The sequence below is a fragment of the Cynocephalus volans genome, chromosome 3 (genome assembly GCF_027409185.1).
Source record: "Cynocephalus volans isolate mCynVol1 chromosome 3, mCynVol1.pri, whole genome shotgun sequence".
Lineage (NCBI taxonomy): Eukaryota > Metazoa > Chordata > Mammalia > Dermoptera > Cynocephalidae > Cynocephalus > Cynocephalus volans.
In genome coordinates, this window is record NC_084462.1 from 135,349,535 (window position 1) to 135,362,352 (window position 12,818).

The 12,818-nt window shown below is 38.5% G+C and overlaps 1 protein-coding gene across 1 annotated transcript in view; it reads right to left on the reverse strand.

Annotated features, from left to right (window-relative positions):
* The window catches only part of NID2 (nidogen 2), a 64,196-nt gene that overhangs the window by 45,856 nt on the left and 5,522 nt on the right, over positions 1–12,818 (reverse strand). The window contains exon 3 of the mRNA XM_063091898.1: positions 4,054–4,283. Coding sequence (XP_062947968.1) covers positions 4,054–4,283 — 230 coding nt within the window. The remainder of the gene's footprint in view (positions 1–4,053; positions 4,284–12,818) is intronic.

Genomic DNA, 12,818 nt, shown 5'->3' on the forward strand with positions numbered 1-12,818 from the left:
TTGATGTAAACTACCTTTTATTTAACATTATGTTTCAAAGACCACGTGTCCACAGAATGCCAGACCTTCAAGTTGTAAATCTGCTCTATAATCCAAATGTCCTATCTAAAATCTGGCTATTTGAAAACAAATAGGAAACATGGAAGAATTTAATCTTTCCTCTACTTGTCTGAAATCTTGTAACTCACTCAAGAAAACGTATGCTTAAGGATCTTTGCCAAACAGTTAAATAACAATGACTACTATATGCTTTTGAGAGTATGTTACCAGCCAGCCCCTATGCCAAGTGCTTAACATTTTTCAATATAAACTGCAAGGCAGAGACAGTGATCAGGCCCAATTTTACAGAGGAGAAAATAGGTTCAGAGAGGTTACCTAATCCTCTGAAGATCACATAACTAATAACTGGAAGAGTCTGGCCCTGAAATCAATACTAACACTAAAGTCCATGCTCTAAACATCTACATTATATTACAATGGAAAACCAATACTCTATAATCAATCAGTATCTAAACCATCATTACTCTACAGAATGTTAGACATTTCACTGTTTATTCACATGAGCTAATCAACTAATTCACAAAGAAAGGTGAATCAGTGTAAAAAAATTAAAAGAAATATAAACGCCTGAGTCTAAAAAAATTTTGAACGAATGCAGAACAAAGTTAAGGGGTACATAAGAAAGTAGCTTAATCAAAATGTGAAGGGTCATAGGTGAGAGGTCTTTCCAGAAACATCTAGAAACGGCTCACTCATTATTACCACAAGAGAAGATCATGGATTCCATTTAGTGCTACTTCTGAGTCAACAGTACAACCTAAAGAGAAAAACTGCATATAAAATTTCCAAAAATAAGGGAAAACTTGAGCAAACGAGAGTCTGGCTAGCTTGAATACACCAGTTTGTGTGATCCTCTGACATACAAAATATCATGCTCAAATTCTCCCATGCTAAGGAATTTCCTCAGAAGTCAGCAATGAGGAATAAAAGTTAATGACTAATGAGATAATAAGAAGTTAATTGAATTGTATAAGAACAAGAGACTTTTGCTCACTTGGGTAGGTGCTCATCATGTTCATGTGGATTTCTATAGTAATAATATTTTTCAACACAATTTGAGAATGTCTTTCTCTCATGTGTGTGTATTTGTGTGTGTATGTATATGCTGTTGCTGCTGCGATTGTAGTTAATTTAGGGAAAGAAGAGCAGAGAAAGCAAACCTGCGATCCTGTGTGCAATATGATATGTATATTTGGTAAGTTCATAAGAATTTACGTTGGTGCTTATTGGCAAGCAGATAAGGAACATCAGAGAAGAGAAAATCCTAGAGATCTGAGGATATTGAGTTTATTATCACATTAGAGGTGTTGCAGCTGTGAGATTTTCTCTTGACGTTAGAAACAGAAAACTATAAAAGTTTCCAAGAGTAAGAAAATACAAATTATGGCAGTTAAAAGCTAAGTAAAATAAACTCCTAATTAGATACAAATCATTACCCTGGCTTTCGTCATCATTCATGATAGGAAAGTAACCAATTTATTTTAAAACCCAAGGTCATTTGGAAAGTATAGAACTTAATTTAAGGGCCAGCCCGTAGCTCACTTGGGAGAGTGTGGTGCTGATAACACCAAGGCCACGGGTTCGGATCCCTATATAGGGATGGCTGGTTAGTTCACTTGGAGAGCGTGATGCTGACACCACCAAGTCAAGGGTTAAGATCCCCTTACGTGTCATCTTTAAAAAAAAATAAAAAGTAAAAAAAGAACTTAACTTATTTCCTAGAAAGGATAACCAGGCTACAAAATGGGATGACAATGTCTTCCACCCTGAATTGTTGGGAAGATTAAGTGAGAAAACTACATAAGATGCCTAGCACAGGCTCTGCACATGAGAAGTACTTAGTAACTACTGTCTTGTTTTCTAGGAGACAGAAAAGTATAATCTCAAAAAATGCAAATGTGTGCATTCATATTTAAATGTGCAGAAGAGTATGACAAACACTATGAATTATGTAGCTTATGACTTTTGAGCTTATCATTATGAGACAAGTTTGAGAAAGAGAAAGATTTCATTGACTAGGAAAATAACTTTACTCTTTAGAGATGCATACTGAAGTATTTAGGAATAAACTGGAATGATGTCTGTGACTTACTTTAAAACACTTAAACAACAACAACAAAAAAGATGAATGTGATTTTTAAAAGTTTTTGCATATACCTAAATTTCTGGAAGGATTATTAACACTACCTATCATTTGAAATAGTGACCATGGGCCATTTTTAGTTTTATTTCACACTATCTTACACTGTGTACTTTATTTTTTAGGAATTTCACTAAAGAAAAATCCCTTTGTCAGTAATTTTGGCCCTATATCTTATTCTGCTCTCATCAAGCAATTCCAAGCTTTCTGGGAAGCATCAAAGATAAAAATGAGAGGAGGCATGGAGGGGGGTAAATGGAGTGCTGTGTGTGTGTGTGTGTGTGTGTGTGTGTGTGTGTGTGTGTGTGTGTGTGTGTGTGTGTACATGAGTGTGCATGTGTTAGTTCTTAGGGGACTTTATGGCTCTGGTGGGGAAACACAAAAAGCCCATAGGCTTTTGTCCCCCACTTCCTCCTTTACCCTGTGTAGATATCAGCACTTATTCCAATGTTCTGTGATTGTTATCTATCTGTCTGTCTACCCTACTAGAAGTACACGTTGTTGGTATGCAGGGCCTGGGCCTTAGAAATCCTTATATTTCTAATACTTGACCTGCTTTGAGCTCTCCATAATGTCTCTCCATAATGAGCTCTCCACAGAATAGATAATCTGTGAGCTCCCAAGTAGATGAGGAGGGTGGAAACAAAGGAGAGAGAACAAGGAGCTGAGTTTGCTCCAGAGCCTAGACTAAGCAGCAGTCTAGATGGAGAACTAAAGATGCCCAAGGTGGGTCATAAGACTGTGAATGAAGACAAGGACTCAGCATAAAATAGAGTAAGTAGTTCAGAGCTCCAGACTTGTGCTTGGATTCTGGCTTGCATTTAATCACTTTGAGATCAGAGGCAATGTACTTGATTTTCCTAAGCTCATTTATAAAATCGAGAAAATAGTAGTACTTACCTCCTTTGATTCTTGCGAGTTTTAATTAAGGTAACCTCTGAAGTGTGCTTAGCACAATGGTTGGCAAATAGTAAGCTCTCAATAAATGCCAGCCCTGAGTAACCATATCTGGCCATAGTGCCCACTCTCTGGTAGCTGAGCACAGTAGACGGCATGCAAAAGTGTAAGTGTTTCTATACCCACGAATGATTTAATGAAACCAAGAAGTGGTTAAGAGAGGCCAGGAACCAATGGGTTCTGTCTGGCTTCTAGACTAGTATTCGGGAAAGGAATAAAAGAAAAGACAAAACAAAACAAAACAAAACACCGCTAAGCTCTAAGGTTAATAAATCTCATACTGACACTATCTGGACTGACAAAGTGCAGAAGGGCTCATTATTGTACTCACAGAGTAAGCCACTGATGGGAGTAAGAACTGGGTTCAATTCTGGCTACCTCATGGAAAACCAATGAATAGGATTTCAGGTACTAAGACATAAAGAAAGACTAAGACTTCTAAATATCTACCAATTGGTTTTATGTATTTATTTTTTCCAAATTACATTACTCTTCATTTAATTTTTAACAGTATCTGTCTAAAAGACTAAATCACAGTGTCTCCTCCTATGAAATGATTAACCTGGAAAACCTCAATGTAGGCAGTTATATTACTGGATATTTTTATGTAGTTGCAAGAGCAATGTTTTGCATAGCAAGCCTCAGTGGTTCTGCAAATACATACACACAGTTCTGATTTTGATATTTCTATCCAATAGGGCATGAAAAATAAAGGACCTTTTATATTTTGGTGAACTTGATTCTCCCAGGGTCTAATCTAGCTCCTGGTTTTGACCTGATGCCTTGCTTGGAAGCCACCACGAGATTATTTAATGGTCTCATGGTCACTGAGTTCAGGTACCTCCTAAGTGCCCTTAAATACAAACAGGAAAGGGCTTAAGTTCCATGTTACTTACTGAGAGAGATTTTTCACAGACTGTTCAGTGCTAGTCAAGCTGAAATACACTCCTCTCTTCAGGTTATCCACCTCCCCTTGGCTGAAGCCCACCCGAGCTGGGAGCTGGAGCTGGACGTTGTAAGATTCTTTGGGGCGGGTTCCAAAGAACTGAAGGCCGTTGGCAGGATAAAGAAAGAGGGCGTATGTATCAGACTCATTAGATACCAAAACTGCCTGGAAAGTGTTCAGCTGTGGGGAAAACAAAAACAAAAACAAAAACTAAACATCCTTATAAAAAACAAAAGAAAAAACAGAATGCAAACGAAGCATCATAAAGTGCAAAGAATTTCCCCCTTCTCAGGATTTCTCCAGATTTTTAAAAATGTAATCTTCTTTAAAATTTCCTCTTCAAGATACAAATACAATTTCATAAGTAATATTTATTATTACAAGCATCTTTTATCAATTTAGATTAGTAGTTGAAATACACACAGGTAAAACATAGGTTAAACAATAAAAATATTTTTTAAGGTTTCAAACTTCCCTCGTCCAAACCTCTTTCGGAGACAAGAGCAACTAGCAGAATTAATTTGTCCATTCCCACATCATTGGCCTAGTTTACAACCCTAAACACTCAGCACCTCTCATCTGGGTCATTTATTCATTCACTCATTCATCTATTTATTAAATGTCCATTATGGACAAGCACTGTGTTAGGCACTGGCTGATCAAAAGGCCTCTATTTTCAAAAGGTTCACTCTCTTTTCTCTTCCATCTCCCTTTTCACACCAGCACCAGAGCTATCCTACCCTCATTTCACAGAAGAGGAAAGAGAAAAACATGGGCTAACAGATCTCATGTATGTGGTGGTAGGCCAGTACCACGATGCTATCATAACCACTTCTTAGCATGACATTCAAGGTGCTTTGTACTCAGGCCCCAATCTCCTCTCCCAGGCTCAGTTCCTCTGCATCTTCATCAGACTCTTTAATAGTCCCCATTTGTACCACATACTTTGATGCATCTGTACTTTGCTCATGTTTCTCTGTGCCTAGAAATGCCCCATAACCTTAAAATACTGCCCTTCTGAGGTGTTTTGTGCTGCCCACAGAATTATTTCTGTTCTCTGACCCTCCATAACCCTTGTGGGTGTTTCTAGCTAGCATTTACTTCATTTGCTTGGTTAGCTGTGTATGTGTTTGTAAACTCCATTTATTCATTTGTACATGAATTCAAACATCCAACTGCCTACTAAGCACCAGACATTGTGGTGATACTGAAGATGCAAAGAAATACAAGACAGGGAGACTGTGTCCAGGAGAGTCTCACAGTTTAGGAGAGGAAAACAGCCATGGTTGGAATTGGAGGAGAGTCATTGGAGAAGGTGGTAGAGGCCCCAAGGAGGGTGTGTGCCCAAGACCTCAGGGTGGGTGGTTGGGAAGGTGTCACAGAGGCGGCCCGTGTTTATAAACACTGCAGGAGCCAAAGCATACCACAGAGAGACCAGGAGCCTGAATTAGCCACAAACTCAACACCCAGGTTCTTATAGAATCACTCTTTAATGGTCAATTTACTCTCTCATTTCCAATGAGAAGAGATTTTTCCCTTTACCTTCATGCAGCTGTCTGTCCCCATCCACCCCCAAAAGATCTGTTAATAGAGCTTGATTATCTTAAAAAGATGTTACATATTTAGGACTCTGAGACTACCTTTCACACTAAGTCACGCTCCTTTTACAGTTCCTTTTAGTAAGGAATTGGGGAGCTAGTTTTAAAATACTACTTACTTCATAAGCAATGTGACTCTTTGACACATTATTTATTGGTATTATAACTTGCTCATTTTGCTAGACAGACAAAACTAGGCACAGAGAAGAAGATGGCATTTTGTAAATAAAACAGTAAGGAAGTAATGTCACTTCCTTTTGCTCTGTCCTAGTCCTTCCTCATATGTTGTTCCAGCTCTTATGTTAATTTTTTCTTTCAGTGTCTCATTTCAAAGTATAGTTTTGAGGTTTTGCTAATAGGATAAAGAAAGTGAGGTGTTAACATGCTTTTTAATAAAAAGCAAAATATTATACAACCTTCCTTTTAATTCTCTAACACAGAAAAAGTCATGTTGCTTTGCTTCTTTCTCTTTCTCTCTTTCTATTTCTTTATTTTTCTTTCAGTTTCTTGCTTTCTTCCTTTCTTTCTTTCTGTTCACAAAGTAATATGAAGGTACTATGAAAAGTTCATGGAAAAACAGAATTGAAAGATAATACAAATCTTTCCATGAACTTTTTGAAGTACTCTCCATATTTGTTATTGTTGTAGCTGTTGTATCAGCAAAGCTTGACTTTTCCAAAAACAAAAGGCAAGGAATGCTTTCTAGAATTTCTCAAAGCTAGGAAGCCATAACTTCTGCCAAATGTAAATAAAAGATGTTTTGCATCAATATACACATAATATATTCCACATCATCCATTAATGTGGATACAGTAACTTCAGAGTTTCACTTTAATCAGAATAAATAAAGTTCACATAGGGAAAGAAAAGTACTCAAAAAAAGAAGAAAGCACCCCACTTTAAAAAGCTAAGCTTTCAAAGCTCCTGGCATTAATAGCCCGTAATAAATGTAAGATAGGAGGAATCCTGGTTCTAGGTTTAGAGAAATTCTGTAAGATAAGGAGGTTGTACAGACTGTGAAGAATTGAAAGGGATGGGGGGCAGTAGGGGAGAAGGAAACAGCTGTGAAGGGAGAGCCTGGCTTTTTTCTGTGGGGTCTGTGTACTGAGCACTTTATTCTTTCTTTCAGTCAGTCAGCCAATAGACACATTTCAATTAAAATTTATTCAGCGTCTTCTATATGCCATCCTTGACACAAGCACTAATTACAGGTGATAGTATTTAATTTCCTTGTCTCCACTGAAACAGGTAAATATCAGAGGAAGAAAACAACTTTTTTTTTTTTTTTTGGTGGCTAGCCAGTATGGGGATCCGAACCCTTGACCTTGGTGTTATCAACACTGCACTCTAGCACTCCAACCAACTGAGCTAACTGGCCAGCTCCACAACTTTCTTTTAAGTAGAATTTATAATTCCAAAGTACACTGCAAAAGAGTTTGGCTGGCCAGAAAACCACCCACACACCAAATGATCACTTGTCAAGTTCTCTGTCAGTTCTACAAAATTCCACATCTAATTGCTAAAAAGCCCACTTCATGAAGTCCTGAAGGACTCCTCCTCCCAAAGCATTCCTTGACAGGCCTCCAAACCAGAAAGGTCCTCACATTCCTGGATGCAAGCCTTTGCAAGAGCCCCACACACTGTCTCTGAAGGGAAACCCTCAGATGGGCTGCCAAACCCTACAAAAGGGTCACTGGTTCCCTACTTCCCTATAGAAGAGAGGGGCTTCCATGGGGAGAGGAGCAGAAAGAGGATCGGGGCCAGTGGCTGCGAGCTTCAAGGTTTCTACCATCCTGTTATCACAGAGAGAAAAGCCAGACCCCTCAGCAGAAGCCAGGCAAGAGTCTGACTCTTCCTTCCAGGTATCAGACATGACCAATCAATGTGGATTTGACACTCAGCAGAGCCAGGCTGATGCATGCAAACATGCCCCTCTGAGAGTTTCTAATTTTTGTAATCCATTTAAATAATTGCAGCCATCTGGCAAAAAATCAGTGCTATCCCTTTCCTTAAGGGGTGTGCCCATAGAGGCTTACCAAAATCAAAATGAAAATTAAGAAAATTAAAAATTAATACTCCTTCAGGAGTCACCAAGTTCTCCTTCCTGTCTTCCTCGGGGATACATGCCCTCAGCGTTGTAGGACCACTGACTTCTGGCCTCCAGGGTTTGGTGTGAACACTAACCTCCATTTCTTTTCTTTTAAAAAAATTATTATTGTTTATTATTAGCATATTCATTCTTATAAATAGTGATATTTCTTTACGCCCTTTACCCGACCTATCACTTTCCAAACCCCCTCTGTCCCTCCCCCCATCCATCTCAAGTATCCTTAGGTTTGTTCTCTCCTTCTGAAAGTTCAGTGTATTGTTGTGGTCTCTCTTTCTTAACCTCCATTTCTTAGTGTAATTCTTCATCTCCCACAGCCAGTAGGACACTGTCATATGCATGATTTTCTCTCACTCATTTTTCTGCACTTAATCCTGCAGATTCCGCTAGAAGTTCAAAGATAAATGTTCGATGCTATCAAATCCCTAATATTATATCCTTCCTGATACTTAGTTTTCAGCAAAACTTCAGCATTTCTTTAACCAATTTCCTATACTCTCTATTCTCTTTGTCTTCACAGCTATATCTCAGACTCAGGTTAAACTCTCTCGGACAGACTGTAGATCTCCCCTCTCCTGGACCTCAGCTCCAGAAGTCAGAAGGCTAAAACAAAGTCCTGATTTTACCTCTCATTTTCTCTGTGGAGCCCAACCCCCTCATCAAATCATCAAAGAACCATTCTTTGAATCCAGTCAACATGCCTCAGACCCCATGTTGAGGCCTCCATTGGGCAACCTTCCAGTTACCTGCCTTATGTTATTGCCTTATGACTCCTTCATCCATTTCTTCAGCCGTGGCTCTCTGAGCCTTCTTCCAGGACACCTCCTAGCTCTGAGTAATCTCTTCTGCTACCTCATTCTCAATATCCATTCTTTCAGCCTTTTCAACCCAACTTAAATTCCAAGTCAACAAAACATTCTCTACACTACACAGATCTGTTTAACCCAGTTCTTTACACTACACAGATCTGTTTAACCCAGTTCTTTGTAACCCACATACCTAAAATGACAACAAAATACTCCTCCATCCCCCCAAAAAAACACAGCTAGTAAACAGTAGTCCTCTCTATGTCTACCATCAAGTTCTTTGAAAGTCAACACCATGACTTCTTTGCTATGTGAAGTACCTACGACAGTTCAAGAAACTGCAGATTAATTGAATTGATAAACACTATTCACTTTTTCTCAGATGCAATACACCTCGACATTCCTACAGTATCAGGCACAACATCCTGTCACACCCAACATGAAAAGAAAGGACACCACCAACTGGAATTGTTTTAAATGGCAAAGATGCCATCCCTCTGATATCTTCAAGTTTCCAGTAACTTTGCAATATAAGGTTTGTATGCCAAGATTTAAGAAAGCCATATAGAACTGAGGTAGTCCTTCAAGCAAAGTAGACTACTGTTTGCCAACAGTAACAGTTATAGTTAATAGTAATAGTTAACAGTTTTAATCTACTATTAAAACAAGAAGGACTGGCAGGATAGCTCAGTTGGTTAGAGCACAGTGTTCTAATACCAACGTCAAGGGTTTGGATCCCCATACCAGCCAGCCACCAAAAGAACAACAACAAAAAAAACTATTGAAACAAGGATTCAAGTCCCAGGGCTCTTTAAAGTATTCAGAAAAACCTTCAACACGGGTAATTGAAAAAATATCCTATAGCCAAACAGAATCCTCATCTCCTTACTAAATGAAATAAACTCTGAAGCCAACATAGCATATGGCAATGTCTGAAGAATGATTTTAATTCAAAAAGTAAAAGAGAGGGGTGGCCATTTAGCACAGCTGGTCAGAGCATAGTGTTGACAACACCAAGGTCCAGGGTTTGATCCCTGTATAAGCCAGGGGCCAAAAAAATAAAAATCAATCCCCTTAAAATCCTTCGAAGGCTGCCCACTGTGAAGGAACCAAGTCCAAACTCTTTGCAGAGCATGATCTGCTTCCACCCCATGGCCTTTCCTGCCTCACTTCTCACCACCCTTTCTCTTCATTAATAATGTCCCACGTGCGATGCCTCAAAAACATTATACTTTACAGCACATGGGTGATATGTCACATGCTATCCCTTCTATCAAGAATGTTCCAACTCAGAATCAAAGTTACTTTCTTGCTGAAACCTTCCCAGATGGGGCTCTAACCCTAACAGGAAAGGTTAGGGTTAGGCTCCTTAAACCAAGATTACTACACTTATATTGAAAAGTAATCAATGTGTCTACTAAACTATGAGGTCCTTGGGGATAAGAGTCCATCCTTTCAGTGTCTATCCCAGCACTGACACACAGTAATTCTACAAAAATGATCTGATGGATAAATCTCAACTATGTTTAAATAATAAAGTATTTATACAGATACACACAATTTATAAATAAGCCATATAAAAGATATATGATATTATAAAAAAAGACTAAGAAAACATAATAAAGTATGAGCAGTGATGACTTCTAATTAGTGAGATTATAGTGTTTATTTTCTTATTTTCTATGTCTTCAAATTTTCTATTATAGGTATATGACATTTAATCTTTAATAAGTTTTTTAAAACCTATGAACTGAAATGTATGAATAATCAAATGCAACATAATGGTAGGGGCCTCGCCTTATTTGTCTTTGTATCCTCTCTAACATCTGGTCCAGTATCCTGTACAAAGGAAGTGCTCAAAATATTTTGTGAATTGAATGTATTCTATTGAATTATAATTGAGATGTCAAATCTATGCATTTAAAAAGTTACTCAATAAACAAAAGTAGATATTGCTTCGCAAAAAAACTGAATGGCAAAAAATCATAAAGTGAGATGTTTTTATTTCTAGATCTTCTTCGCTTAGTACAGGTTTTAAGAAATATTCTTCTTACCCTCAGAACGCAGAACAAGAACAGTTGCCATCTTGAACTATTCAGCGACAATGTGCAGGCAACTTCACCTCTTAGGGAGGATATGTGATATGTGCGATCTTTCTACAGCTAAGAAACACTTTCATGAGTTAAAATAAAGATAAATCACAGAGTGGCAGCTCTTGGAGTATGACAATTTAGATTCTGGTCTAATCTCATAGAGGAAAGCCCTTACCTTCACCAGGAATGAGCCAGTTTGCCATTTAACAAGCCACCCCGGCCCTTCCCCATGTCCATTTGAAGTACTTCAAATGTTGCTGCCAAGCTTAAAGACTGGGAGCCTGGGCTGTTTTACTTTCTCCAGGTCGAGACTATACAACACATAGAGGACAGTCTCCTGTACGCTAAGGAACACATAAACTGATACCTGAAGGGCAATTTGGGAAAAGCTATAAAGAATCTTTTGAAAAAGTACATCCTCTCTGGCCTACCAGTCGCACTTCCTGGAATGTCAGCTAAGGATATGTGCAAAGATTTAGCTTTTAAAAAACTGATTTATTAAATTGGCAACCACAGCAACATCTGAGTCAGTCAATGGTGTCAAACCTGTGGACTGTGAAACCCCCTGCCACAATGAATAAACATCAAAGAAAAGATACCAGAAATATGAAAAATCAAGAAAGTACACCACACAAAGATAATAAATCTCAAGCTCTAGATCCTGTAGAACAAGAAGCCCTTGAAATGACTGACAAGGAATTTAGAGTGATAATTCTAAGGAAACTGAACAACATACAAGAAAACTCAGCTAGACATCATGATGAAACGAGAAAAAGTGTACAGGACCTGAAAGAAGAAATGTACAAGGAAATCAATGCCCTGAAAAAAAATGTAGCAGAACTTGCCGAACTGAAGAAGTTATTCAGCGAAATAAAAAACACAATGGAGAGTTTAACCAGCAGCCTTGTGGAAGTTGAAGAGAGAACCTCTGAATTTGAAGATGGGCTGTATGAAATAACACAAGCAAACAAAAAAAAAAAAAAGAAAAAAGAATCAAAGGCATTGAAGAAAATCTGAGAGAGATATCAGACAACCTTAAGCGCTCAAATATCCGAATCATGGGTATTCCAGAAGGGGAGGAAAAAGATTGCATTGAAAACATATTCAACAAAATAGTGGCAGGAAACTTCCCAGGTATAGGAAAAATCACAGATCTTCAGATCCAGGAAGCTCAACAATCTCCAAACGTATTCAACCCAAAAAGTTCTTCTCTAAGACATGTTATAGTCAAATTGGCAAAACTCAAAGACAAAGAGAGAATCTTTTTTTTCTTTTTTGTCTTTTTGGTGATCGGCTGCACCGCGCTCAGCCAGGGAGCACACTGGCCATCCCTATATAGGATCCAAACCCGCGGTGGGAGCGCTGCTACACTCCCAGCGCCGCACTCTCCCGAGTGCGCCACGGGGCCGGCCCCAAAGAGAGAATCTTAAAAGCCGCAAGAGAGAAGCGTCAAATCACCTATAAGGGAGCCCCAATCAGGCTGACATCAGACTTTTCATCACAAACCCTAAAAGCCAGAAAGGAATGGGATGATATATTCAAAATACTAAAAGACAGAGATTGTCAGCCAAGAATACTCTACCCTGCAAGGCTATCCTTCCAAAATGAAGGGCAAATAGTATATTTCTTCGACAAACAAAAACTGCGGGAGTTCACCACCACATGACCACCCTTACAAGAAATTCTCAAGGGAGTACTAGGTTTGGTTCCTGAAAAATAACTACCACTGCCATAAAAACCCAAGAAAAATCAAAACCCAGTAGTATAATAAAAATGGCATTCATGAAGAGAAAACAAACAAACAAAAACGCTATCTACAACCTAAGGAACCAACAAACACAGAAAACAAACAGTAAATCAGAAAGCAAGGAACAAAAGACACCTAAGACAACCAATAAACAATCAATAAAATGCTAGGAATAAATCAACACTTTTCAATAACAACTCTTAATGTAAAAGGCTTAAATTCCCCAATCAAGAGACACAGACTGGCTGACTGGATTAAAAAGGAGGACCCAACTATATGCTGCCTACAAGAGACCCACCTCACCCATAAAGACTCACATAGACTAAGAGTGAAAGGATGGAAAAAGATTTACCATGCAAACAGA